The 26865-nt window shown below is 45.9% G+C and overlaps 19 protein-coding genes across 19 annotated transcripts; 10 read left to right on the top strand and 9 right to left on the bottom strand.

Annotated features, from left to right (window-relative positions):
• Positions 1–54: 54 nt before the first annotated feature.
• AKR1 (ankyrin repeat domain-containing DHHC palmitoyltransferase family protein) lies at positions 55–2310 on the bottom strand (the record flags this gene model as incomplete). Its single annotated transcript, XM_022820747.1, has 1 exon — positions 55–2310. The coding sequence occupies one exon, from the start codon at positions 2308–2310 to the stop codon at positions 55–57; it is 2256 nt and encodes a 751-aa protein (XP_022677179.1).
• Positions 2311–2660: 350 nt separating this feature from the next.
• On the bottom strand, positions 2661–4679 carry SHE4 (She4p; the record flags this gene model as incomplete). The annotated part of the gene is made up of 1 exon (XM_022820746.1): positions 2661–4679. One exon carries the CDS (start codon positions 4677–4679, stop codon positions 2661–2663), a length of 2019 nt encoding a protein of 672 aa, XP_022677178.1.
• Positions 4680–4915: 236 nt separating this feature from the next.
• Positions 4916–5833, top strand: PEX10 (ubiquitin-protein ligase peroxin 10; the record flags this gene model as incomplete). Its single annotated transcript, XM_022820745.1, has 1 exon — positions 4916–5833. The coding sequence occupies one exon, from the start codon at positions 4916–4918 to the stop codon at positions 5831–5833; it is 918 nt and encodes a 305-aa protein (XP_022677177.1).
• Positions 5834–5919: 86 nt separating this feature from the next.
• On the bottom strand, positions 5920–7854 carry HEL2 (E3 ubiquitin-protein ligase HEL2; the record flags this gene model as incomplete). Its single annotated transcript, XM_022820744.1, has 1 exon — positions 5920–7854. One exon carries the CDS (start codon positions 7852–7854, stop codon positions 5920–5922), a length of 1935 nt encoding a protein of 644 aa, XP_022677176.1.
• A 261-nt stretch (positions 7855–8115) lies between these two features.
• Positions 8116–8685, top strand: GEP4 (phosphatidylglycerophosphatase; the record flags this gene model as incomplete). Its single annotated transcript, XM_022820743.1, has 1 exon — positions 8116–8685. One exon carries the CDS (start codon positions 8116–8118, stop codon positions 8683–8685), a length of 570 nt encoding a protein of 189 aa, XP_022677175.1.
• Positions 8686–9243: 558 nt separating this feature from the next.
• Positions 9244–10548, top strand: PCT1 (choline-phosphate cytidylyltransferase; the record flags this gene model as incomplete). The annotated part of the gene is made up of 1 exon (XM_022820742.1): positions 9244–10548. The coding sequence occupies one exon, from the start codon at positions 9244–9246 to the stop codon at positions 10546–10548; it is 1305 nt and encodes a 434-aa protein (XP_022677174.1).
• A 246-nt stretch (positions 10549–10794) lies between these two features.
• YCH1 (phosphatase YCH1) lies at positions 10795–11238 on the top strand (the record flags this gene model as incomplete). The annotated part of the gene is made up of 1 exon (XM_022820741.1): positions 10795–11238. The coding sequence occupies one exon, from the start codon at positions 10795–10797 to the stop codon at positions 11236–11238; it is 444 nt and encodes a 147-aa protein (XP_022677173.1).
• A 27-nt stretch (positions 11239–11265) lies between these two features.
• Positions 11266–11757, bottom strand: ESS1 (peptidylprolyl isomerase ESS1; the record flags this gene model as incomplete). The annotated part of the gene is made up of 1 exon (XM_022820739.1): positions 11266–11757. One exon carries the CDS (start codon positions 11755–11757, stop codon positions 11266–11268), a length of 492 nt encoding a protein of 163 aa, XP_022677172.1.
• A 1121-nt stretch (positions 11758–12878) lies between these two features.
• On the top strand, positions 12879–15725 carry ADE3 (trifunctional formate-tetrahydrofolate ligase/methenyltetrahydrofolate cyclohydrolase/methylenetetrahydrofolate dehydrogenase ADE3; the record flags this gene model as incomplete). Its single annotated transcript, XM_022820738.1, has 1 exon — positions 12879–15725. The coding sequence occupies one exon, from the start codon at positions 12879–12881 to the stop codon at positions 15723–15725; it is 2847 nt and encodes a 948-aa protein (XP_022677171.1).
• A 67-nt stretch (positions 15726–15792) lies between these two features.
• TES1 (palmitoyl-CoA hydrolase) lies at positions 15793–16818 on the bottom strand (the record flags this gene model as incomplete). The annotated part of the gene is made up of 1 exon (XM_022820737.1): positions 15793–16818. One exon carries the CDS (start codon positions 16816–16818, stop codon positions 15793–15795), a length of 1026 nt encoding a protein of 341 aa, XP_022677170.1.
• Positions 16819–17237: 419 nt separating this feature from the next.
• Positions 17238–18065, top strand: TDA10 (putative ATP-dependent kinase; the record flags this gene model as incomplete). The annotated part of the gene is made up of 1 exon (XM_022820736.1): positions 17238–18065. One exon carries the CDS (start codon positions 17238–17240, stop codon positions 18063–18065), a length of 828 nt encoding a protein of 275 aa, XP_022677169.1.
• Positions 18066–18405: 340 nt separating this feature from the next.
• REC107 (Rec107p) lies at positions 18406–18702 on the bottom strand (the record flags this gene model as incomplete). Its single annotated transcript, XM_022820735.1, has 1 exon — positions 18406–18702. One exon carries the CDS (start codon positions 18700–18702, stop codon positions 18406–18408), a length of 297 nt encoding a protein of 98 aa, XP_022677168.1.
• A 299-nt stretch (positions 18703–19001) lies between these two features.
• LSM8 (U4/U6-U5 snRNP complex subunit LSM8) lies at positions 19002–19292 on the top strand (the record flags this gene model as incomplete). The annotated part of the gene is made up of 1 exon (XM_022820734.1): positions 19002–19292. One exon carries the CDS (start codon positions 19002–19004, stop codon positions 19290–19292), a length of 291 nt encoding a protein of 96 aa, XP_022677167.1.
• Positions 19293–19334: 42 nt separating this feature from the next.
• Positions 19335–19958, bottom strand: MDE1 (methylthioribulose 1-phosphate dehydratase MDE1; the record flags this gene model as incomplete). The annotated part of the gene is made up of 1 exon (XM_022820733.1): positions 19335–19958. The coding sequence occupies one exon, from the start codon at positions 19956–19958 to the stop codon at positions 19335–19337; it is 624 nt and encodes a 207-aa protein (XP_022677166.1).
• A 229-nt stretch (positions 19959–20187) lies between these two features.
• On the top strand, positions 20188–20469 carry MVB12 (ubiquitin-binding ESCRT-I subunit protein MVB12; the record flags this gene model as incomplete). The annotated part of the gene is made up of 1 exon (XM_022820732.1): positions 20188–20469. The coding sequence occupies one exon, from the start codon at positions 20188–20190 to the stop codon at positions 20467–20469; it is 282 nt and encodes a 93-aa protein (XP_022677165.1).
• A 66-nt stretch (positions 20470–20535) lies between these two features.
• On the bottom strand, positions 20536–21312 carry CIR1 (Cir1p; the record flags this gene model as incomplete). Its single annotated transcript, XM_022820731.1, has 1 exon — positions 20536–21312. The coding sequence occupies one exon, from the start codon at positions 21310–21312 to the stop codon at positions 20536–20538; it is 777 nt and encodes a 258-aa protein (XP_022677164.1).
• Positions 21313–21681: 369 nt separating this feature from the next.
• Positions 21682–22605, top strand: SER2 (phosphoserine phosphatase; the record flags this gene model as incomplete). Its single annotated transcript, XM_022820730.1, has 1 exon — positions 21682–22605. The coding sequence occupies one exon, from the start codon at positions 21682–21684 to the stop codon at positions 22603–22605; it is 924 nt and encodes a 307-aa protein (XP_022677163.1).
• A 153-nt stretch (positions 22606–22758) lies between these two features.
• On the bottom strand, positions 22759–23073 carry TRX2 (thioredoxin TRX2; the record flags this gene model as incomplete). Its single annotated transcript, XM_022820728.1, has 1 exon — positions 22759–23073. The coding sequence occupies one exon, from the start codon at positions 23071–23073 to the stop codon at positions 22759–22761; it is 315 nt and encodes a 104-aa protein (XP_022677162.1).
• A 685-nt stretch (positions 23074–23758) lies between these two features.
• Positions 23759–26431, top strand: STU2 (Stu2p; the record flags this gene model as incomplete). Its single annotated transcript, XM_022820727.1, has 1 exon — positions 23759–26431. The coding sequence occupies one exon, from the start codon at positions 23759–23761 to the stop codon at positions 26429–26431; it is 2673 nt and encodes an 890-aa protein (XP_022677161.1).
• Between the last annotated feature and the right edge of the window lie 434 nt (positions 26432–26865).

Raw genomic sequence — 26865 nt, 5'->3', positions numbered from 1 at the left:
TATATATATATATATATATATATATATATATATATATTTGTGTGCAGACATACTCTATGCCACACGTTCCATGGCATCTGGGAGGTTGTATAATGTGTAGTAGTCCACTTCCTTGCCGTTCAAAAGAGCATGGCTGTTTTTGGGTGGATACAATATTCTTCTCCAAAGCGGAAGCGTAGTGTCACAGAGCAACCAGAAGTCCTTGGCATTCTGTTTCCAGCCGTAATCGGTGGGTATTATCAGGAGAGGACTGTCTTGTAGACCTGTAGACGACATTGATGAATGTTCGCCTCTGTTTAAACGGAGCAACGATTTGAACATGATCATGGCTTTATCGAGACCCAACACAGTAGAACATAGCGTGAAGCAAGTTCTTTGTGGCACACGTCTTGGGTCGAGCGCGGGGGCGTCTAGTTCAGCGAGAAGTTCTTCGCTTAGTAGTTCTGGAGGCGTCGAACTGAAAAATTCCTCTGTGGTGGAACCGGCGCCATGTCTGCGAAGTTTCTTATTCAACTGACTGAACTCATAATCGGTGACCCCCTTTAGGAATTGCACCGTTTGTACCCCAATGAGGAACAAGACCCATACAGATTGGAATGTAATCCAGCAAAGCGTCAAGAATGTGAATGGGTCGTTCCTCATACCAAAACATAAGTCGTCGTCACCCAATAGACGACACTTTTCCTTCGAGAAGTGTTTGCCCTTCTTGTCCTCTAAATAGTCCTCTAACTCATCAAAATACTCCTTGATCAATGGTATCAGAACCCATATGGATATCTCGAGCAGCACAACAAACATGTAAAATATCTTATGGTTCAATAGACCGATTCTATTGTTAACCCAGGGACAGAAATGGTCGAATCTGGAGATCAACGACGATGTGTCCCTGTCGTACTTGCATCTGAGTGGTATTCTAGTCCATGTATGAACGCAGAAGTGCTTGGTGTCAAATTTCCCCAATGACAAAAGCTCCTTTATGGTTTTCCTAATTTCGTCGTGATCCGTGGTTGCTGGAATCTGGCCAGGGTTAGATCTTAGAAGCATGCCAAATGTAAAGCTCAATACATACATTAAGACCATCATGCACAAATTGGTTAACGGTTTTTCAGTAAAGGTTAATGGGGCAATCTTGATTATCCAAACAAACAGGCACAATGTGAAGGTTCCTGATAAAATCCCTGATAGTAATGGAGACTTCATTACCGAATTTCTCTTGGAAAGCAAGAACGATGGGATAACAAACCTCGTCAAAGCGAATCCGCAAAGTGTGAGAATTACGGTGTTTATTAATAAGGCAACAACAAACGTCACATGAGCAAAGATGAATAATACGGCAGGAAGCAGCACATAAGGCAAGAAAAATGTTATAAGCTTACCAGCAGTCGGAGTAAAGTATCTCTTCATGGGGAATCCGTTCTTATCGAACCCATTTTTGTATAAAGCATCCTCCAAGCTCTTGATCGAGTATAACTCTTTGCCTATCGTGAAGCAGTTCTTACCGTCATTGGTGGTTTGGAAAAAATCTGAGCCGTACTTGATCAAAAGATCCATTACGTACATGTTACCTTTGACTGTACCCCAATGTAACGCCGTAAATCCAGTCTCGTCTGCTTTCTTCACATTCGCATTGAATTTCAAGAGATTCTCGACTGTCAATGTATCCGATTGATACGCAGCCCATTGCAATGCCGTTCTGAAGTGTGGATCCGGTTGATCAACGTCATCTGTACCGTCAACAACAAAGAAAAGAACGTAAATCACCAGCATGATATTAGAGGAGAAAACACTCGTATGTAATAGATTGTACCCCTGGCTATCGGTGATATGTGGATCCGCACCAGCCTGAAGCAATGCATCGACAATATACACCAAACCTGACTTCGATGCCCAGTGCAATGGTGTCGCGTCCAAATCACCACCTTGGAAGTTCACATCCGCGCCAGCACTGGCTAGATATTTAACCACAGAGAGCCTGTTATTAATACACGCCCAATGAAGCCCAGAAATACGCTCATTCTCATCGTAATCCTTCGACAAGTCGATCACTTTCGATTCCACCATTTCTCGTACCGTCCTTAAATCACCAACTTTACACGCTCCATGGTACCTCTCCAACACTGGATCCTTCACAATTACTTCCTCACTTTCATCCTCCATCTTGTTAGAGCTCCTGGACACAACAGCCTTCATAGAATTCAGTGATTGGTTATCATCTTCTTCGATTTCTTCGACTTGACCTGATGCTTGTTCTTCCAACAGCTGTTCTTCTTCTTTTGGCATAGAAGGAGTACCTCTACCTTCAGTATCCATGACCTATATGATGGATCTTGAATTCTCCAGTATCTCCTAGTGAATTACACTTGGTATACCAGCACTACAATTGATTATTGTTGCTTATAAATGTTTGAACCTTGTGCTTATTATTATATTAAACTTTATGTACATATTATATACACAGCTTTACGTATTTTTTTTTTTTTTCTGTAGAAAACAAGCAAGCCTCTTTAGTCACAAAAGGTTCATCGCGCTGCGCCATGTACCGAAGAAAAGAGTATTCTATTCTGGGATACATTGCATCTTGGGATGCATTGCCTCTGGGGGTTCAGTTGGCTTACAGTTGGCTTACAGTTTATGAATAATAAATAATTGTTTAGTCTTATTTATGGTACCAATTTTAGTATATCTGTAGTTATTTCCGAAGTTAAAGGGTCCGGACTTTGTTTGTATTGTTTAATTGTGGTTAGTAGTGTTGCATCGTTCTTGACGCTGGTTACTACGTCTGGGTTCGAGCCCATGATGGATAGGAGAAGTACTAGTAGTCTTTGCCTGAGATCTGTGTCGTTGTGTTGAGCCTTGAAGACTCTAATGAGGGTTTGCGATAGGTTTTCCTTGTGTGATAATTCTTCGCAGATAAATGGAACGGTGGTGACGATATTTGCGAAGATAGCAGCGACGGCTCTCTGCGATTGGAGGTCCTGTAGCTCGAGAAGTTTCACGAGTGTGTTGAAGTTTTGTGAGCTTTTTGGGTTCTCGGAGTTGAAGAACTTGGCGGCCAAGTTCATTGGGTAGGCCATTAGATTCGAGATGAGTTCGAGAGTGGATCTTTGGATTTGGACTCTAGAGTCTAGGAGAAGATTTTCGATGGTGCTCCAGTACTTGGGGTTGCCTGCGATAATTTTGCCCAGGTCAGAGCCCTGGTTTATGGTTGCTAGGTTCGTTAGTGCTAAGAGCGATTCGTATGTGTCTAGAGGAGTGAATTGCGGCTGTGATAGAAGGGCATTGGTAGTCGATTCGTCAGCAGCGTCTTCTCCTGATGGAAGCATTTCGAACAAGAATGGGACTGTGCTCAATGGCGAGAACTTGTTGAATGCGGTCTGTGGGTTTACGTGGATTAGTATCTTAGATAGAGCTCTGATTGCTAAGAAATAGTATTCGTCCTTTGCAACTTCCCTTTTCTGGGCCAAAAACACCAAAAGCATCACGCCTGCGCCCTGCTTCACACTATCTGGGATAAGTTTCTTGTCTCGTGTTACGTTATAGACGATTTTGATGGCCTGGTTGAATGAGGATGTGGATAATTTCATGGATTTTAGGCGGCCGATTAGGTCTAGGTCGATGATGTAGTCCCTGTTGAACTCTTGTATTTCTTGTAAATTTTCCACGGTTGCAGCTTCTTGTTCCCTTTCTTGTTTGGATTTGAGAGACTGCTTCAACTTGTTGATTGTGTCTTCTTCTCCAGAGTCGGCCGGAAGACTGCTTAAATTTGCGATGATACACAATATTGCGTATGCCTCTGATGGGGCTGTTTCTTCAGACTTGAGCATCTCAATTAACTTCAAGCTCACATCCCCATTGTTTCTGAGCAGAACCCTTACGCTGGGCTTCAAAGTGAGGTAGGCTAACGATTCTGTACTCTCCTCAACATGTTCTCCCTTGGCAAACGATTCAATAAAAATACTGATACACTCATCTAAAGTTTGCTTTTGCAACTTGGTGAAGTTCCATATCTTAATTAGCACTAAAGCTGTGCCTATTTTGTACTTCGCCACAGTGAACGTTTGCTCCAAGAGTTTTAGATAGTGCTCACAAATAAAAGTTCTCATAGAGTCATCGATACATGCCACAGATAGCAAGTTTAGCGACGCCAAAACCAACTCGGAATTAACAGTTTCGTTAAGCTTCAACTTTCCTATCAACACGTCTTGAAAGTCTGTAGACACTAGCATGTCCTTACACATACTAAGACAGATTGGGAATAGTAAGGACATTGCCTGTACAAGTAAAAGTACTGAATCTGTGCCTGAATCTTCTTCGGCCTCGATCAATAGTTCCTGTAGTATATTACCACATTTCTGCTCCATTTTTTCAGGATAACTGCACATTAATGCATTTGCTGTCATCTGAAGCGTAGGCCTTAGCTCTTTTTCTTTGCTTCTTAACAAGATTCCCCTGCATACAAACTCCAATGCAGACCAATCTTTCACATTTACAGAGCCCAAAATGGTGGAGATGCACATCCAGCATCGTTTCTCTTCTTCTATGTCATGAATTCCAGCAGATATCCAACCTTGAGCGACCTTTAATAAACCTTTGACGTCTTCTATCGATGTACAGTTCTCTTTCAATGTCGATGAAACATCGATATCTTTACTAATAATAGTTTCCCAAGTTTCATCCATCTTATTTGTAACTGTTTAGCTGATCGTCGCCATTCAATGGGTTCTGTTGGGACTTGTGTTCTCCAATATTTATGATAAGTTTTGTCTTATTAGAGGCATGAAATAGATTAAAGTTGGAATTTGAGATTCTTCTTAATACAAAGCTTATAACAACAATATAAAAAGTGCACAGTAAATAAGAGAGAAGGAATTGATATAATAATTTTGAGGCATATACCAGCATTATTGGAGGTATAATGGTATCCCCAATGCAATTCCCATTTGCAGATACCCCTAGCATAGTTCAAGCTCACCAAAAAGATGATTCTGTAGAAGGTTTGTTGCTTCAAAAGATTCAAGATGTTTTGAAAAGAGTTAAGGGACAACAGTTCACCAACAGATATGTCAATGAAATAGCAATACTCAGCAAACTAGTGTATCTCTCTACTACCACACTGCGCTATAAGAGAACTTTAGGGGAAGAATATGCTGATTTGACCTATGTAAATCGAAGGGGTCGTGGAATTGTAAGGCTTCTACAAAGAATTGGATTCGTAATTAGCTATTGCGGGGTACCGTGGTTATTATCAAAGCTATTCTATCGTTATAAACTCAATGAAAGAGACCACGGTGTTTTTAAGTTATTCAATGGCAGAAGCTTCAAGGATGTTTTGGATGCAGCGTTGAATTTACATATGATTGCATTTTATTTAAGCGGAAAATACTACGATATATCGAAGAGAATATTCGGAATGCGGTACGCGATTGGGCATGAAATGAACAAGAATGAGGTAGAGTTCAAGAAGAAGTCTTCGCAGAATTATAAGGTACTTGGATTTATTCTTGGGCTTCAGCTAGCGTCCAAAGTGCTACCTAGTATAGCAAGACACCTTAGCGATTTAATCGGAAGTCGTAGTGAAGGCGGGCACAATGACTTGAAATCGATGTCAAAGCAACATATACCGAAAGATCTCAGCGACCCTACGGTACTGCCATTTATTGAAGAAGAATCGAGAAAATGCGTGCTTTGTTTAAACTATATGATTGACCCTAGTGCAACTTCTTGTGGGCATCTTTTCTGCTGGGACTGCATAATGGAGTGGACGTTGGAAAGACAAGAATGTCCTCTCTGTAGACAAAGGTGTTTAAGACAACAGGTAATTCCAGTAAGATGAGGTCAAAGTACAAGTGTAAGTGTAAGGAAAAAAGAAGAAGTAAATTTATTTTTATTTTTATATTAAGAGATTGTCTTAAGTGGAGTCTATATGCCTATATGGAATAGTAATTGTTTTTGCTTGCTCTTTTTCTTGTTACCACCGGTAGTCGGTAAGGTATTCCCTAATGCATTGAGATCAACGAGGTCGTCACTTGAATTAGAATTTGAAGTCGAGGTTTTACCCCATGATGAAGGGTTAGGTATGTTATGTTGTTTGACAGGAGGAGCAACGAATTTCTTCTGCTTTGGTGGTTGTAGCTTCGGGAAGCTCGTTGGAGTAGATGACTTGATGGCAGTGACGTTCGGTTGCGATGAAACGAACTGTTTGGATCCCGCTGGACCAGACATCGTGCTGTTGTTGTTGTTGTTGGCATAGTTTAGAGAGCTTGATGACGAGGACTTCGAGGCTAGACCGGTCTTGATGACTGGAGTCGGAGTTGACTCGTTTCTGCGTAAATTAGTGTACGGAGCTCTTGTGGAAAATATTGGCTCTGCCACTGCAGGCAAAGAAGTGAATTTGACATTGGATCCCTTAACGGAACCTGAAGCCTTTTGGCCCCATTTCCCACGGACTACATTGACAGCAGTTGAGGTGTCTGGGGACGCCAAGGGTCTGAACTTGGTTGCATTTTCTTTTTTCTTCATGATATTATCGTAAATAGCACGCAATTGCTTGTGTTTTTCTGACGTTGAGTGGAACAACTCTGAAAAGTCGTATATTAATAAATGTATATCATCTTTATGATTCTGGAACAAGTCCTCGTACTTTGATTGGAGCTCTTGAGCTGAGATTTCATTTTTGTTGAACAAATCGTTAATAATCATGAATGCATCAAAGTCCGATTTGGAATTGCCAAGGTAATGTCTTGCTCTTTGTTCCATTCTTTTCCGCTTGACATCCCTAGAGTTTGCTGGGTTAGAGTGGTCCTCTTGAACGTCGACGACCCTGGTTGGATTCGAAAACGTTGTGATCTCAGACCTGAACCTTCTAGGTCCGCTATCGACAAGCGAAAGAGCCCTTCTGTTGTCTCCAGCCAAGTGTGGATGGTCTTTTATGATGTGGGCTTTCAAGTCCAACTCATCGGCGAAAACAACGAACTTGGAGTCAAGACACGACGGTACTGCACACACGTAATGCGCGCTTCTGAAGTGCTCGAAGAGGTCGTCGTAGTTCTTGAAATACTGCGGCTGGGCAGGGTTCAATTGGTCACAGATGTGGCACCGTTCGTGCGACAACTTCATGTGCTTGTACAATTCGTCATCAGAGTAAAACCGCTTACCCGTGCAGAATCCACACATTGGATGACCATTGAACCCATCCTTTGGGTCACCACGGGACTCGTGTGCTTTCAACTGCTTCACACTCATCACCTCCAATTCACTCGGAAAGGCTCTCTTATGTCCCGCACAGAGCATACAGATGTTCCTATTGTGCTCCTGTTTCAAATGTTCGTTCATCTTCTTAAAGGACCCCAAGTCTCTGTCTACATCTCCAAACGGACAAGTGTATTGCAATAGCTTCATGGCCCGGTTCTTCACACCTTCGCTAGTAAACTGTATTCCCAACTTTTCGTTCTTCAACTCTCTAGACTCAACCAGCTTCCCGGCCAAATCGCCGTACGTCTCATCAAGCTTATCAGTCAAGATGATGTTTTCCACCTCTCCTCGACAAAACAAGCACTGCTTCTTCTCATACAACGCTCTTTGTCTCAAGCAACATTTATGGCATGTTGGGTGGTTGCATGGCGAAAGCGCAACTACTTCAAGTCTACCGGCGCAAATCAGACACACTTCCTCACCATCATCGCCATCTCCATCACCAGCACTACCTGTACCGTTCACAGGGCGCCATTCGCTACCTGCAGCTCCGTTTTTCTTTCCATTGCCTGTTGTTCTTCGTTTACCTCGATTCGATGTCGACGGACCTTGAGCCCTACGCACACCTCCATTCGCTCTGGAACTTTCGCCATTCGATGACATGTTACTTTCTACCTTCGTAAAGCGAGTCCTTGGTGCCCTTGACAGCCCTTAATGACCCTATATCTGCTTCCAAAAGCCCACCAATGAGTATTGGTTAGTCACTTTCCTAATAGTTAAGCATTAACAATTTTTTTTTTTTCTTTTCGCTGTTAAGAGCATGAACAAATGCGCGATGAGCACATAGAGATGCACACCTGAGAACGCAATTTGCAACGCAAAGGCTGCCCATTCACGGCTCTGGAGAGGTGTACAAGGGTACCTATGGTTGTGGGCTTCAATTTGAGCGCGACTTTGAACGTGGTTCGGTTGTTTAAGGACCCGAAACTGTGCATTCCAAGTGTGAAGTATGCGAACTTCAACGAGATGAAGCTGCCATTTCCAGGGCATATCAAGGCAGTAGTGCTCGACAAGGACAACTGTTTCGCCAAGCCTCACGACGACAAGGTGTGGCCCGAGTATTCGGAACAGTGGGAGCGTCTAAAGGGGATGTACCCTGGGGCCCGCATGCTGATTGTGAGCAATAGTGCTGGGACGGACGACGATGTCGGCCACAAGCAGGCCAAAATTTTGGAACAACAGACGGGAGTCCCAGTGCTCTGCCACTCGGTGAAGAAGCCCGGGTGCCACGAGGAAATCATGGAGTATTTCAGGCGGAACGACGTGTGCGAGCAGGCATCCCAGGTCGCCGTTGTTGGCGATAGGCTGTTCACCGACGTCGTCATGGCCAACACGATGGGAGCCTACTCCGTGTGGTTGCACGACGGGGTGATCAAGAGCTCGAACCCGTTCGTGCTGTTGGAACAGCAGGTGTACCGCTGGATCTCGAAGTAGAGAGGCAGACATAGAGAGAGAGGCCGGGGGAAAGAGGACTGACGAACAATTTGGGTCACGTGGTATGGTTCTGTCCCGTGGCACCACGTGATCGTGCATGTGAAAATTTCACCGCTTCCTATATAAAGGCTACGACATTTTCCGGTTTAAGGCCTTTGCAAGAGTTTAAACAATAAGAAGAAGTGACATAAAGAGAAAAGCACAAGAGGATTTAGATATAGTAGTATAGGGTATAGAGAGATATCTGTAGGTCTAGTACAATCTGTAGGTAGTAGCCTAGTGTGATAATTGCTTTGAGAAACAATAAGGTGAGAATTGGACAGTCTTTTGGATAAGGATTGTGAAATTTTTCCGTTTTTGCAAAAGGTTAGATCATAGTGTAAACGAGGAAGTTTACGATTGGCCAGAGTGTGAATCAGTTGGATTAGAGCTGGGAGTTTGATTCAGTTTTCTAGTGTAACGTTGGATGAATATTGGAGTGTTGGTTTTATCAAGGATATAGGGCCATCTAGCTAGAGAAAGAGGGAAAATTTTTTTTCTTTGCAAGGTTATAGTATAATGACACCACCTTTGACTAGAGCACCCTCATTGAAGGAGCGTCTTTCGAGCACCGGGGCTTCGTTCACGAACTTGTTCAAGCTAGGGAAGAAACGGACTCACGATGAGATGTCGCTTACGAGCGATGATGATGGGAGGGTGGATGAAGAAGAAGATGACGATGTAGAAGAGGAAGAACAAGATGAGCAGCAAGCTAGTAGTAGCAGCAGTAGTCTGAAACGTAAAGGCAGTCAGAAACTGGATAAGAAAGCCCAGAGCAAGCAAAAACGTAAGGAAAAAAGAGCTGGCTCGGAAGGTCCATCAAGAAAGAGACCACACTCTGAGGCTAGCGATATTCAGGCTAGAGAGGAAGAGTTGGACTCAGAATTGCCAACGGAGTACAGGAAGTTCAGGCCTAGAGGGTTCAAGTTCAACTTACCACCCAAGGACCGTCCCGTGCGTATATACGCGGACGGTGTGTTTGACCTTTTCCATTTGGGCCACATGAAGCAGTTGGAACAGTGTAAGAAGTCTTTCCCCAATGTGACGTTGATCTGCGGTGTTCCAAGCGATAAGGTGACGCATAAGCTAAAGGGTTTGACCGTGCTTACCGACAAGCAGAGATGCGAGACGTTGACGCATTGCAAATGGGTGGATGAGGTGATACCAGATGCGCCATGGGTTGTTACGCCGGAATTTCTTGAAGAGCACAAGATCGATTATGTGGCTCACGATGACCTTCCATACGCCAGCGCGGACAACGACGATATTTACAAGCCTATCAAGCAGATGGGCAAGTTTTTGACCACGCAACGTACCGAAGGTGTCTCCACAAGTGACATCATCACTAAGATTATCAGGGATTACGACAAGTATTTGATGAGAAACTTTGCAAGAGGCGCAACCAGACAGGAGTTGAACGTCTCGTGGCTGAAAAAGAACGAGTTGGAGTTCAAGAAGCACATCCAGGATTTCAGGTCCTACTTCAAGAAGAACCAAGAATCGGTCAACAACACCTCGAAGGATTTGTACTTTGAAGTGAGAGAAATGCTTCTCAAGAAAACTTTGGGTAAAAAACTGTACTCGAGACTAACGGGGGGGCAAGAGTCTGCTAGAAGAAACAAGAGAATTGCTGGTGGGTCACCTGTTACGCAATTTGTTAAGGATTTCACTGGTGAAGAGGCCGAATCGCCTGTTAGCGATAGTGATGCAGACTTGCAAAGGGCTAGCTCCGCTTCGCCGAATCAACTCTTCTCCGATGACGATGACGACGATGACGACGATGATAATGATAATGAACTTTCCAGTTCAGCTGAGCCTCGCTAGGGTGTTGTGTCTCTTGTTTATTTTTCATGCATATATACCATTACCATTCACAAACTTGCCATAATATATATATATAATAAATTATCATAGTAAAATATATCATCATATATAGCGAATAATAATCCCCATATATCTTTAATATTTAACCTCACACACACACATATATATATATACAAACCCTTTCATAGCGTAGCACAGCGTACGACAACCTTGCTGTAGTAATCCGCCCCCAGCTAACGTACACCGATGCAATCCTACTCTATTTCTTCCTTAAAGTATCTGGACGCAAAGGACCTTTACCAATGGATAAAGCAAGGAAAGACGTCATTGGGAGAACCGTTCCAAGTCATAGACGTGCGAGGATCTGACCACGTTGGGGGACACATCAAAGGGTCGTGGAACTACCCGTACAAGAAACTGAAGTCTGATCTGGCGTACGTGGACACTTTGAGACAGGAGTTGTTGAACAAGACGGATTCAGACTCGGATGTGATAAACTGTGTGTTCCATTGCGCATTGTCGCAACAAAGGGGCCCCAGTTCGGCATTGTTGTTTCTACGGTCGATACCAGAGTCGCAGTTGAGCAGGTTCCGCATCTGGGTCTTGAAAGGTGGGTTCAACTACTGGCAATCGATTTATGGGCTAGACGAAACAGTTACAGACAACTACAAACCCGATTTATGGAGGTGAAAGGGCCAATGCCACGCCACGCCACGCCTAAGCTACCCTTTTGATGATGTGAAGCCCGCTATCGGACTCTACAATGTCGCTAACCTCGCCCACCTTCAAAGCGAAGGCTGCCTTTTCGAACGAAGGCTGCATCTCTCCACGGCCAAAAAACCCAAGATCGCCGCCTCTCTTCGCAGAAGAGCAGTCGCTTCTCTCTTTGGCCAACGCCTCGAACGGTTCCCCATCCTCCTTTAACCTCTTGATATAGCTTTCTAGCTCCTTTCTAGCCTCTTCTTTAGTAATAGTAATATTTTCATTCCTATGCGACGCTGGTCTTCTGGAATCCTTGTGTTTGATCAAGAGATGCAGGGCCCTGACTCTGAGAGGGTTTTCTGCCAGATACTGCTTCAATTGCACCTCATCTGTGCCTGCTGGTGCTTCCCAGACGGACTCTTTAGTGTCTGGATTGAAGAAGTATTCTCTCTTCTTTGACCTGCTGAACTTGATGACCCATGGTTCTGGGAGTCCTGTGCTTGTCATGGCAATATATTTCCTGGGAGATTTATCTACTGGAACACTTACTGGACTGAGTCGCTGGCTGCTTGCTTCGCTGGAGCCTCTTGTTGTAGGTGAAGGAAGGTGAAGTCACTGGGAATATTGTGGGGACCTTATATAATTAATTGGGCCATGGCCATGTGGTCACGTGGTCACTCCACGTGACCACACAATTCTACTCTGGGTCACACAGGCCAGGCCAAGGCCCAGCCAAATCAACCACCATCCTCTCCCCCAAACCCTCACAGCACCTGCCAACAGGCTGTCCAAGACTACAAACAAGCCTACCCCTCTCCTGGCCCCACTTATCCTTTTGCACTTAAAAGTGTCCTTCCAGTCACTAAACATGAATGGCCAGGGATCAGACTTTATCAACCACCTTCCACCAGCTGATATACACACACCCACCACTGGCGCCCCCAATAGACAAGGAATACCACTATAACCCCCACTACTAGTACCTGTACTGACACTGAGAAGAGAAGAAGCACCCAAGGGAAGAGAAGAAGCAGAGGGGGAGCAAAGTCACGTGACATGACTCCAGTTTTTTCTGACTCTGTTTTATCTGACGCGCGACGGGCGTCAGTAAAAAACAAAAAATAAAATAAAAAAATAAAACACAAACAGAGTCAAAAAAAGTTGTGTTCCACCAGGGCTATTCCTCTGTGCTCCCACTTTGCTCTGTATTCTGTATTCTGTATTCTCCTCTATTCTCCACAGGATGGGGGTCTGGCGCCTGGGGTCTGGCGTGTGGGATCTGGAGTCTGGAGCCTGGAGTCTCGTGTCTGGGGGCTCCAGGGAAAAGGTTGTCGTCACGTGACCTGACTTGACTCTGGACACACATGAAAAATTTCGCAGGGCATCATCATCGCTCCGGAAATCTAAAGGTTTAACTTGGTGAACAGATGAAGATACCAACCACACTTATGACCAATCAAGAGCGAGTGGGTGTGTGTGTACGTTTTCTATCTATATATAGGCAGTATACAGGCAGTATATAGGCAGTATACGGAGTATACTTTGTAATTGTTGACAGTACTTGGCAATACTTGGCAACACTTTAGGCCAACAAAAGATAAAAGAGAGTAGTACCAATATCAGCACCAATGACTATTATCGACGGTAAAGCGATTGCCAATGGGATCAGACAGGAGATCAAGGAGGGCATTTCTGGCTTGAAACAGAAATATGCGGCATTCCGCCCCACATTGACCATTTTCCAGATCGGAAACAGACAGGATTCCAATACGTATGTGAGAATGAAGCTAAAGGCAGCCAAAGAAGCTGGCATTGAAGTGAGGTTCATCCATCTCGAGGAATCAGTGTCTGAGCTAGAGGTGCTTGCCAAGATTGATGATGAAAATGACGATGAGTCGGTGCACGGTATTCTAGTGCAATTGCCTCTTCCAAAGCATCTAAACGAGGATAAGATCACGTCACGTGTGGCAGCATCCAAGGACGTGGATGGGTTCGGTCCATTCAACATTGGGGAGTTGAACAAGCGTAACGGTAAGCCATTCTTCGAGCCATGCACGCCCAAGGGTATTATCGAGCTTTTGAAAAGATCTGGCGTCACAATTGCCGGTGCAGAAGCGGTTGTCATTGGAAGATCCGATATCGTTGGGTCTCCAGTTGCAACGTTGTTGACCTCTCTTGATGCCACGGTGACCATTTTGCACTCCAAGTCGAAGGATTTGCACAAGTTCTTGGAAAATGCCGATATTGTTATCGTTGCCATTGGCCAGCCGGAGTTCATCAAGGGCGAGTGGTTTGCCAACAACAAGCGTGGTGCCGTTGTCATCGATGTGGGCACGAACTTCGTCGAGGATGCAAGCAAGAAATCGGGCTACAGAAACGTCGGGGACGTGGAGTTTGCAGCTGCTGAGCCATACGTGAAGTTGATCACGCCTGTGCCAGGCGGTGTCGGACCCATGACCGTTGCCATGTTGATGCAGAACACTTTCGAGAGCGCACAAAGAGCGTTAGATCGCCAATTGAACGTCGGAGGGAACGACTTCGAGCCATTGCCTCTAAACTTGGTGAAACCAGTGCCATCGGACTTTGAGATCTCGAGAGCTCAAATCCACAAGCCAATCACCCAAATCGCCAAGGAATCCGGTATTCTACCCTCCGAATTGGAGCCATACGGTGATACCAAGGCCAAGGTTAAGTTGGATATCTTGAACAGATTGAAGGACCGTGAAAACGGTAAGTACGTTCTAGTCACAGGTATCACTCCAACTCCATTGGGTGAAGGTAAGTCCACAACTACAGTTGGTTTAGCGCAAGCGCTAGGTGCCCACCTGAAGAAGAAGGTTTTCGCCAACGTGCGTCAACCTTCCATGGGACCCACCTTCGGTATCAAGGGTGGTGCTGCCGGTGGTGGTTACTCTCAAGTTATTCCAATGGACGAGTTCAACTTGCACGTCACTGGTGATATCCATGCCATTTCCATGGCTAACAACTTGTTGGCTGCAGCTATTGACACAAGAATGTTCCACGAGTCTACCCAATCCAACGCAGCCCTTTACAAGAGACTTGTCCCAACTAAAAAGGGCGTTAGAAAGTTCACTCCAACCATGTTGAGAAGGTTGAAGAAGTTGGGCATCGACAAGACAGATCCAAACGAGCTAACAGAAGAAGAGAGCGCAAGATTCGCTAGATTAGACATTGACCCAGACACCATCACTTGGAGACGTGTTGTTGACTGTAACGATAGATTCTTGAGAGGAATCACCGTGGGTCAAGCTCCAACCGAACGTGGTCATACCAGATCTACTGGTTTCGATATCTCTGTTGCCTCTGAGTGTATGGCCGTTCTTGCTTTGGCTAACTCGTTGGAAGACATGAGAGAAAGATTAGGTAGAATCGTTATTGCTGCTTCGAAATCGGGCGAACCAATTACTTGTGAAGACATCGGATGCGCTGGCGCAATGACTGCGTTGTTGAAGGACGCTATCAAGCCAAATATCATGCAAACTTTGGAAGGTACTCCTGTGTTTGTTCACGCTGGTCCATTCGCCAACATTTCGATCGGTGCCAACTCTGTATTGGCTGATAAGATGGCCTTGAAGTTGGCCGGTGTTCCACAGGAACTACCTCAGGATGTCAAGGATTCCCAAAAGGGTTACGTGATTACAGAAGCCGGTTTCGATTTCACTATGGGTGGTGAAAGATTCATCAATATCAAGTGTAGATCCAGTGGTTTGGTTCCAGATGTTGTCGTTATCGTTGCCACTGTTAGAGCTCTAAAAGTTCACGGTGGTGGTCCAGAGGTTAAAGCTGGTGCTCCATTGCCTGCTGAATATCTACACGAAGATGTTGAATTGTTAAGAAAAGGTTGTGCCAACTTGGCAAAGCACATTTCAAACGCCAGAGCTTACAATCTACCTGTTGTTGTTGCAATTAACAGAATGTCTTCTGACACTGACAAGGAACACGAAGTTATTAGAGAAGAATCTATCAAGGCTGGTGCTGTGGACGCCATAGTGTCAAACCACTGGGAAGAAGGTGGTAAGGGTGCTGTGAACTTGGCTGAAGGTATCATCAAGGCCGCTAATGAAGAATCAAACAAGGACTTCAAGTTCTTGTACGACGTGGAAGGTAGCAGCGTTGAAGATAAAATCTCTGCCATTGCCAAGGAGATGTATGGTGCTGGTGAAGTGGAGTTCTTGCCAGAGGCACAAGCTAAGATCGATCTTTACACAAAACAAGGTTTCAGCAACTTACCAATCTGTATTGCTAAGACCCAATACTCTTTGTCACACGATGCAAACTTAAAGGGTGTGCCAACTGGGTTCAAGTTCCCAATTAGAGATGTGAGAGCATCTATTGGTGCAGGATACTTGTACGCGCTAGCAGCTGAAATTCAAACCATTCCTGGTCTACCAACACACTGTGGTTTCATGAACATCGAAGTTAACGAAGACGGTGAAATCGACGGTATGTTCTGATTGTTATATATATATATATAACTTACGTATAACAGTGTAAATTACCTATTTTTAAGAACCCTTCCTTTTATAGCTTGGAATCGCCATGGAACTTACTCATAATCACATCCTTTTCCTGGTATGCCACTAAGCCTTCCTGCGTGATAGTTGCCACTAGGCTCTTAGACTCTCTATCATAGTAATGGCCCAAGATCAAGTGTTTGTCGTGATACGAACGTGGATTAAAGAGTTGAGCAAACATCCATTTGCTAACGCGTGGCAATTGGTGAAAGTATATCGTGTGGTCGAGAGAGACACTGAATTTGTGGGAATACAATGGAAGTTTGTGGAAGTAAGGCAAAGAGAGCAAGACATAGGAGTCAGATAGGTATGCAAATGCGATATAGTTGAATCTAGCGTCATTTTCAGACACGTCAGATACTTCATTTTCGTCTTGTTCTAGTTCTTCTTCCCCAATATCTTCGCGAACCCTTAAATAATAATCTAATTGGTCAGAATCCGTCTGATTGACAAAGAAGTTATTTGGGAAGCGGTAGTCCACACTCCCAGCTTCGAAACGTTCCCTAACCTTTTCTGTTTCTTCATCAGATCCTTGGAACACGCTAGAGATGCGCTTAAATTTGGGTAGGTTCCCATTACTTAGCACATCTTTTTCGAATAGTTGGGTGGATGGATAGAATTTGTCGAACGGTGGTAACTCTTGAAGCTTCCCCAACTTGTTCAATGCATGCAATTTATCTGGTTTTGGTTTCCGATAGAACAATATCGTAGAGATGAAGATCAACTTGTTAAATTGGTACGCCTTGACTTGTTTGTGGATGAAATTTTTACCAGCGCGAAGAGACTCAACGTCGTACTCGATGTGGTGGTTTGGGTTTCCTCCAATAAGGAAGTATGAATGCAGGGAACTGGGCCTGAATGCTATTGGTACCGTTTGCATGGACGCTAGCAACGATTGAGACACCAAAATACCGCCAAATGTACCCTTAGCTCCTGGTGGAGCTTTAGGTTTACTGATGGTCCGAAATCGTGATGGTGCTCCATTCAAACGTTCTAGTTTCAATAGGGCATGAAGCTTGGTAGAGGAGTTCATGTCGTACTGGTTCCCTCTCTCTTTCTTTCTCTTTTTTGAAACGAATCCTTCAATATATTGTACCGAAGTTTATCAGACCCCACCCTGTCAGAAGATGATTCTGTTATATATATACACTGACTCTTTTTGTTCAGTATGCTCGAACTGACCGCATCTCCACATTTATTAAAACTACTGCGAGTCTGGAAGGGAAAAGCTCGGGTAGGTGACTAAACTGTGTGCCTATGACTGCTAGTTCCTTACGGGTCATGCATGAAAAAAAGGTTTTGGAGCCGTCTCCGAATTGTAAAAGCATTAAGATTCAAGTCCAATGAGTACAGGAAAAAAAAAGCACCATCCACCAATCACCAGAGTAAGACTGACCCACGGGAGACCCCAATTGATTCGATTCGCCCCAGTTTGTGAAGTAACCTGCCATCATGAGTGTTTTCGAAGAGTGCTTGAAGTTTGTTAAGGAATCCTTGGAAAAGAGGAAAGAAACGGCGGAGAAGGGACCCTTATTGGTGATAGTATCGGGACCTCAGGGCTCTGGTAAGTCATACACTAGCGCTTTGCTAGGTAAAGCGTTGGAAAGTGAAGGTTTGCGTAGCACTGTCCTATCTATTGACGATTTCTACCTCACGCATGCGGACCAGCTGGCATTGCAGGCGAAGTTCCCGCAGAATAAGCTTATTCAAGGCCGGGGTTTGCCTGGGACACACGACTTGCCATTGTTGAAGAAAGTGATGGAAACGATTGTGTCGAACCATACAGGAAGTGTGGAAGTACCCGTGTATGACAAATCGAAGTTTAACGGACAGGGCGATCGGGCAGGAACCCGCGAAGTAGCGTTACCCTTGGATTGCGTGATTATGGAAGGCTGGTTCTTAGGATTCGGGTCAGGACAAACCGCTTCTACAGATCACATGAACCCAGAACTGACCCAGGTTGACCAATGGCTCAAAGAATACGCTTCCCTTTTGTGGGAGTCGCCCCATCACCCCAAGGTGATGATCAAATTTGCAACGGACGATATCAAAAACGTGTACAAATGGAGGCTACAACAGGAGCACCAGCTCGTGAAACAGCAGGGCCAAGGCATGAGCGATGAGGAAGTAATTAAGTTTGTGGATCGGTACATGCCGTGCTATGAGCTGTATTACTCTAGTTTTTGCGATGTTTCGCACAGCGAAAAAGGCACACTCATCATCCACATCGACGAGAGCCGCCAAGTCCAGGGCATCGACAACAAGATGCAGCAGCAGTAGGCCTAAATCAACGTTGTGTCCTGCTTCATCTCGTCCTCTTGCACCTCATCCCAAGGAATGAGGACACGTGACTTCGCCGTTTGGAACCTGGACATCCGCTCACGTACGCCCTGGCCCTGGCACTGGCCCAGCACTGGGCCTTGAGACTCCGGAGTAGCCAGGCCCTGCCTTAGCCTGCGCTCAAGCTGCTGCTGCCGCTCACTGATCCGCTCGATATCCCCATGAAGAGTCTCAATGGCCGCTGTCAGATCTTGCATCTGCTGCGTCATATTAAGCATCAGGTTCTCGTTCCCAGCAAACCGCGCAAGAAGCTCATTATCTAGTGTTTTACATATATCAGTTAGTATCCCGTATTATTCGCATGCACTGCTACACACACTGCCCAAAGGGTATATCCATCGTACAAACCTTTTTGCCGCTCTTGTTCTTTCTCTTTTTCCAATTGCCGCTGAAACAACCTTCTACACTCAGCCAACTCGCCCACATTCTCCTTAATGATCTTGAATAAACTCTCAGACGTATCTCGAAGCTGCACAGTCTCTAGCTCGAGCCTGCTGGTCCATTCCAATATCTGTTTGTCGGCGTCTGGCACTGTTTTGCAAGGAGAAGACCCGTAATCCGTCTCGCTTTCGCTCATTATTATGGTATTTTGGAAACTTTATGCTTCTGAAAAGGTGTTTTATAACTTTCAGCGACTCCCTGATAGCCTCCAGTGGTCCTCAATGGCTGCTGCTGCTAATGGCGGGCCTGCTTTACGGTTTTTACCGTTTCTGTCGTCTGTTCATCTAAAGGTTTTATAGTAGTAAATAAAGAAGGCATCGCTTATTATATTATAATATTGGAAAAATCACCAAGTTGCAAACTACATAGTATAGCATTAAAAGAAGAGAAAGACAGGAAGGAAAGGGGGCCCCAAACAGAGACTTCAGGACCAGCATGAGCAGTCTATTGAAGGAATATTTGGACCAACGTGTGATGGTGGTCACTGTGGATGGGGAAACACACTATGGAGAGCTTACAGGGTTCGACAAGCAGGGAAACCTGGTGATATTGGATGACAAGAAGAATATTCTGGTGATACGAAGCAGCGAGGTGGTTCTTTGTGGGCAGGTGGAAGTGGGCCAACAATTGCCCAATACAAATGACGTCGTGAGATTGCCCCGGTGCAAGGCGAAATTGAGCGTACAACAAGAGGTTGAAATATGGGCCAAAAGATGGGCCAAGTGATCAGAAACAAAAAGAAAACCGATTGTGTTGTTATTTCTCTCATCACAACGCGAGCCCACGCATCTTAACTGCGGCTTCCATCAAGTAGTCAATGGACTCGACGTATATCTTGGCTTTCTTCGCCGTGGCGCCCCACACGAACAAGCCGTGCCGTCTCACGAGCACGGCACACGCAGCTGGATACTCTGAGATAATGCGCTTCAATTCGGGCATCAAGTCCTGTTCTTCGGGCGCATTCTCGATGATTGGGATTCGCAGGGTTTCGACGTTGCGCAGGTTGCGACCTTCCCCGCTGGGCAACGCCTTGATCTGCTCCATATTGCTGATCGAAAACTCGGCATCGTACATCATGGAACACAAGACTGCATTCAACGAATGCGTGTGAATTACGCACCCGATATCCACATCTTGGCGACGAAACAACTCTAGGAACAACGGCGTGCATGCCGATGGCCGCAATCCACCGGCCCCACACTCGTATGTATCGTTATTCATATCGTAAGCAACTATTTGATCTTTGGTAGTGAGTTCTTTCTCGATGCCACTGGGGGAGATGTATGCGGTGTGGCCGTCACAGATCCCAATCCCACCGCCAGTGCCGGGCATCCAGTTATTCGCATACGCAAGTCTGCAGAGGGAGCATATGGTGTCTCTAGGGTCGCTCATGTGGGTGTGTTGTGCCTTGGTTTTTTCTTTGGTTCATCTCATCTGATATTAGTATATAATATAGAGAAAGACATTAAGCATTTAATAAGATTATTACAGCATGTGTGTGGACAAGAGAGATAGAATTATACAGGAGAGAGATATTCCTACTACTAAATAGGTCCCAGGCCCTCGTTGTTTTGGATACGGAATATCACAGAACAGTGGCCACCCGCAAGTGTACTAGATAATGGACCAGTACCTACGTAAAGTGGTGTTGTACCACTCATTAGAATCGTCAGAAAAATGGCCAAAGGCAAGAAGGAAGCTGAACCTGGGGAGTTTGCAGGTGATGCCCGATGCAGGGACGCAAGAATTGGCCCAGGTGGCCCAGATTTGCGATGGGTTGAGCCAGGAGCTTGAAAACCGACGCAAGTCTGAACAACAGTTCGACCAATGGTACCAGGAAACGTACTTGGCCTCGAAACCAAAGGGTCTTCTGGAACAGTTGGCACCAAAGAGACGAGCATAGAGAAAAAAAGAGGCCTGATGGGCTGGAAGTGAATGTATATGTAATATGTATATGTAATATAAGCGTCTACACAAGTTTGTCTTCCTTTAGTTTTGCGACCAATTCGTCGACAGAGGAGAGCTGGATACCGGGGCTCTTGACTGGAGGTTCCTCGACCTTGACGAGCTTCAACTGTGGGGTTAGGTCGATGCCCTCGAAGTCCTTAGCGAGCTTCAACTTCTCCAATGGCTTCTTCTTAGCCTTCATTAAGTTAGGGAGCGTAGCGTAACGTGGGGTGTTCAAACGCAAGTCCGTGGTGATGACCATGGGGAGTTTTGCGACGACGACTTCTTCACCACCATCGATTTCCTTGGTGACTCTGACGCTTTCACCGTTGTCTAGCAGCTCGACCTTGCAGGCATTGGTGGCCTGGGGCCAGTTTAGGAGACCTGCTAGCATCTGGCCGGTGTTGTTGCAGTCGTCATCGATAGCCTGCTTCCCGAGCACGACCAAGTTAGCGTTCTTTTGCTGGACCAATTTGTGCAAGACTTTGCTGATGACCAAGGGCTCCAATTCGGTGGAGGTGTGTTCGACAAGGGTAGAGGAGTCGCAGCCCTTAGCCAATGCGGTTCTCAACACGTCTTGAGCCTTCAATGGGCCGATACTGACGGCATGGACTTGTTCGACAAGATCCGGGTGCGATTCTTTCAACTTGACAGATTCTTCAACAGCTATATCATCGAAAGGGTTGATCGAGAATTTGAGGTTCTTGGTTTCGATGTTTGTGAGCTGCTTGTTGACACGGGGTCTGATGGCGTGGTCGACCACACGCTTGACTGGGACAAGGATTCTAAGTTTGTTCATTGGTATTTTGTATTGTGAGCGGAGCTTCTAATTGGTAAGTGTTGAAGCCTTAAAAACGTGCAATTTGAGCCGGAAAGACGAACAAAAACGTTACTACAGATAAACGAATAGCCTGCGGGGGGACAGATCAGATATGAACTAATAGACAAATGCTTGGGACACTTGTTTTTTTTTGTCCTGTTTGATGCTTCGGGGTTTTAGCATTGACAGAGTCAATATTAAAGGTTTAAAGTGAAAAATTTCGATGATGCCCATGGGTTCTCGAGAGGAAAGAATGAATCATCATCTCTCGAGCGTAGAGTGAACATATATATATATATAGATATTTATATACACATTTATATGTGGATACACTGAGACCTCAGCGAAATGAAGATTGTTGTTACAGCTATATCCCATCAACAAGGCGGGCTTACTGAAGCCAAGGCCAGCGAATTGGCTAAGCTAATCGGTGACGTAAACGGCACGAAATGGCTCTGTGAGGGCAAGGCATGCGACTTGTACGTTGTAGCAGACGATATTGCCGTGTTGAAACAGAAGGTAGCAGCACAGGTTGAGCCCCAATTCCCAGGAATAGACCTCATTGTGCAAGCCGATAACGAGTTTCGGAAACAAAAAGGCCTATTTGTGTTCGACATGGACTCCACGTTGATCTACCAGGAGGTGATTGAGATGATCGCAGCGTATGCTAACGTGGAAGCCGAGGTCAAGAAGATCACTGACCGCGCGATGAACAACGAGCTAGACTTCTCACAATCGTTGTGCGAGCGCGTGAAGCTGTTGAAGGGCATCGAGACGGAACACTTGTACGAAGAGATCAAGCCACGGTTACAGGTGACCAAAGGCGTTCCGGAGCTATCGCGTGCGTTGAAAAGAGCCGGATGCAAGCTAGCCGTGTTGAGCGGTGGGTTCATTCCGTTTGCCAAGTACATACAGGAGAAGTTGGACTTCGACTATGCGTTGGCCAACACTTTGGGCGTGGAACAGGGCCCCACAGGGAAGACGCAATTGAACGGCACGACTTTGGGAGACATTGTGGACGGCCAGCGCAAGGCTGACACTCTAGTCAGTTTGGCACAGGAGTACGGCGTGCCCATTGAGGCCACTGTGATGGTGGGCGACGGTGGTAACGATTTGAAAGCGATGGAGGCAGCCGGGTTCGGGATTGCCTGGAACGCGAAGCCCAAGGTCCAGGAGCAAGCCCCATGCAAGCTCAACAGCGACACCATGGTCGACGTGCTCTACATCCTGGGCTACACCCACCAAGAGATAGAACAGCTGGTGAAGCTGTAGTAGTAACCAGTAACAAGTAACTAAAGTAACACAAATAAAAATCACGTGACATAACCTATATATACATATATCTATTAATATCACTCACTATGTATTTATAAGCACATACCGACCGGCCGACCCATCGACCGACTGAAGACACCCCACTCACATTTAGATGTTGGAGGCGATGTTTTGCTTGATGGCAGCCAAGTTGGCACCTAGCACTCTGGCAACCTCCTTGCCACCCTTGAAGAACACCAAAGTTGGCATGGCAGAAATATCGTTGTTCTTGGCGACATCTGGCACTTCGTCAACATCAACCTTGTAGAAAGTGGCCTTACCGGCATATTCAGTAGCGAACTTTTCGATCATTGGAGCAATCATCTTGCATGGACCACACCAGGTAGCAAAGAAGTCGACAACGACCAACTTGTCGTCGGATAGAGCCTTTTCGAAATCAGCAGCGGAAGAAACTTGAGCAACCATGTTGTATATTGATGTATTTGGGATTGGGATTATTCCGTGGTTCTGTAAATACAAATGAATTTACTTACAAGATGGATAACAGAGCGAATAACAGATCCAATTGACAACTTAAGTTTAATCTAACCAATCTAATTGTCTTGATGTAGTTATATATATGTATAATTGCAGACATTAATAATTTATTTTTTGCTTGGTAAGCTGTGGAAGGTCTAGCCAGAAGGAGGGTTACCCGGGGGCCACAACTACTGCCACAACCATGGCCAGGGCCACAACGGTTTTACTAATGTATTATGCAGCGCTGAAAAGAGCTGGGGCAGGCTTCAGGAGGCCCCAGGAGGCACCAGATACACAGTTTCACCCTTTACCTGGGCCCTGTGGTGACACAATTCAATCTTTTTCAAGAGAGAGAGAGGGAGAGGGAGAGAGAAAGGTGCAAAGAAAATCCACGTGACATACACGTGACACTTCCCACCACATCGATTGGTAAACAAACCGAAATTTAAAAATGTAAATAAGAGTATAGACAGGCATAATAACATAGATACATCATCTAGCTTTGAACTTGAGCCAGCAAAAAAGCCAGATAGAAGCCTAATAGAAGCCCGATAGAGCCCAAGTGTAGTGCTAGTTGGTACCCCAGATACCATAGATATCAACAATATCACCAGAATCCAATTTCAGCGCCATGGAAGCAGACGATTCGGCGTCCTTTTTGACGCTGTCACTAGAAGAGCGTATATCGCACAAGCTTTGGAAGGCTAGACAGCATGCTTACAACGAGCTAGAGACGATGTTTGGGCAGGCATCGGTTGGGAGAGCGAGCGATCCAGCAATTGCAAAGTATTACAAACGTCCTGAGCTGTTTGAGTCGTACATTACGGACTCCAATGTGGTCGCGCAGGAATCGGCGGTAAAAGCGTTGCTGAGTTTTCTCAAATATATGGCAGAAGTACCGGGAATTGTGGACATGTGTGGGCCCGGGGAGCTTGTATCGACGTGGGTTCCTGCGTTGGTGGAAAAGGGCTGCACTGCTTCGAAAGCAGGGACGAAAGAAGCGTCGATGGCGTGTATTTTGCTGGTTGTGTCGTTCGACAAGAATATTTGCAACTGCATCACTGTGCTAGAGCCGATGTGGTCTAAAAAGCTGCCCAAGCTTTTGACGGCGGCGCTTAGTGTATGTGCGTCGACGATCGAGCAGTATGGGTTTGTGAATGCGTCTCAGCAGGAGAAAATGCAGGTTTTGCAGAGTCTAGTGCAGGTTTTGCCCAAGTTGTGTTCACACGCGGATAAGAACGTCAGAAACGAGTCGATGAAGGTGATCTTGCAGTTGTACACGTGGTTCGACAAGCCCGTGCTCCAAGACTTGTTGTTGGCGAAATTGAAGCCGATCCAGCAGAAGGATCTCGATAAGATGTTCCAGTCGTACGAGGGATCCATTCCGCCGGCCTCGACGCCCTCGCTGTTTGTATGGGCTGCCCCAGTAGTAGCGGTGGGCCAACAGGAAGAGAACGAATTGACTTCGGATAATCACGCCCACCACGGTGTCGATAGCGATGGAGACACAATGATGATGGGCAATAACGTAGCTATAGACCCATACGAAATGTACCCGGTGCAAACGATCTTGGATAAACTACCTAACGGGTTTTACTCGAACCTTTCCTCCGCCAAGTGGAAGGACAGAGTGGAGGCCCTGGAAGAGTTTTACGAGAAGAGTTTGGCGAATGGGAAGTGCAAGAAGTTGTCCGCAAGAGACGAAGATTACTCGGAGTTGGTCCGCAAGTACTGTTCCATAATCACCAGCGATGCAAACCTACAAGCGGTGCAACTTGCCACAAGCAGTATCGATGTGCTCGTTTCAGCATTGAGGTCCGATTTCAACCCGTTCGCTCTCGATACGCTCAACGCGTTGTTGACCAGGTCCAAGGAGAAGAAGGCAAACGTGGCAGACGTCATTTTTAGCACTTTGCTCAACCTTTCAAACTACTACAAGCTAGAGATGTGTCTCGATTCAATCCTAACGCACATGAAAACAACCAAGGTGCCGCAAGTCAAGATCGTGACCTGTAAGTTTTTGTTCGAGCTGCTCACGAGCTGGAGACCCACCGAGCAGTTGTACAAGACGATGGTGTTTGCGAGTTTGTCGGAGATTTTGAGCTCACTACAGCCCATAGTCAATGACAACCAGCAGGCCACGAGAAACGAGGCCTTCAAGTGTGTTGCTGCGTTGATCAAGATATTCGGGGAAAGAGAGCTGGCTACGTACTTGGAGAAGCTGGACAATCTGAAGCGCAAGAAAATTCTCGAGCTTGTGGACGGTATTGAGGTCAAAGCGAGCGCGTCTAGCAGTGCACAACAGGGGGGACTTAAACCAGCTGCGCTGGTACCGCAAACACGAAGCAAGACGGTGCCATCCACCAACAGCAACAGCAACAGCAACAGCAACAGCACCATCCCCTCGAAACGTCTGGCAACTTCACCGTTGAAACCGCGGGCTGCATCCTCTGTGGGACGCAGCGCCACAGTAGGCGCCGCAGCAAGCGCAACGAAATCGTCACGCTTGACATCGCGGTCGTTGGCCACACCGCAGCTGCCGCGTCTCGACTCACAACCCCGATCTAACGCCTCGGTCGTCCAGCAACAGCAACAGCAACCAGAACCTTTTCCGTCGGCCTCCTCCTCCTCCTCCTCTTCTTCTGCCGCCTTCCAGTCCAGCATGTCGACCAGAATGTCACATTTGAACGACGAGGTAAACAAGCTAAGACAGGAAAGACAAGATTGGCTCAAGGAACGAAACGAACTTCTCTCGAACCTGAACAACTCCAAACTGCAGATCTCCAAGCTCAGCAAGCAGCTCAATGACGCAGAAATCGCCGTATCAAGTCTCCAAAGGCAATTGCAGGATTCCAAAGTGGAACTCAACGACAAAGACATAAAGATTAGGGAACTGGAAGCGCGTTTGAGTCATGGCGTCATTTCTAATGGAAACGCTGCTGCTGCTACCGCTGCCGCTGCGTCACCGCTATCGGCCTCTTCATCCGCCTCTATAAATAGAGGCCGACTCACCTCCACCACTTTGTCCCCGCTAAGATCAAGCACCAAGGCCTTCAACAGTACAAATACTATCACTACAAATACAAATACTACTACTACTACTCCTCCACATCGCATGCGTTCTCCAAGCGAAAGCAGCGACGACCTACCAAGAAGAGTCACCTCTCTAAACTTGAACAACCACTTGATGCAGGAAGAATCCTGGAAACGCGCCGCAGAAGTAACGAACCAGCTCAAGGCCCGTATCGAAAGAATGCGCGCCAAGTCCCGTTCGGGCTTCAAAGACGCTCCACCACCAGCCTAGCCTAGCCAGCCTAAAGCCAGCCTAAACCCTTCCTTCTCATCTATCTATATATGTGCTCCACCACACACTTACCCGCACTCCACCAAGAAAATCCGAAAGATCGTCCGATTATCCACTGAATATACAGCGTGAATAATGAATGGCCTTGTATTCGTTTTTTTCCGAGAGAAAATTAACAAGAGCGAAAAAAAAACGGGCTTCGGTGAAAATCGGGTGAATATGCAACTAGCGGGACGAATGCTCTGGAAATGCATATCCTATGCAACTAGCGGGATGAACAAATCTCACCCCAGAATTCGCAGGAAAAAACAGGAAAAAAAAAAAAGAAGGCCACCACGGCCACAAAGACCACAAAGACCACAAAAAAAAACAAAAAACAACCGTCCCAGCTTCCAGTGTTTTTTTTTTTTTGGAATACTGGAACACAGGAAGCC

Source organism: Kluyveromyces marxianus, chromosome 6 (assembly GCF_001417885.1).
Source record: "Kluyveromyces marxianus DMKU3-1042 DNA, complete genome, chromosome 6".
Classification (NCBI taxonomy): Eukaryota; Fungi; Ascomycota; class Saccharomycetes; order Saccharomycetales; family Saccharomycetaceae; genus Kluyveromyces; species Kluyveromyces marxianus.
This window is presented reverse-complemented; position numbering and strand designations above follow the sequence as displayed.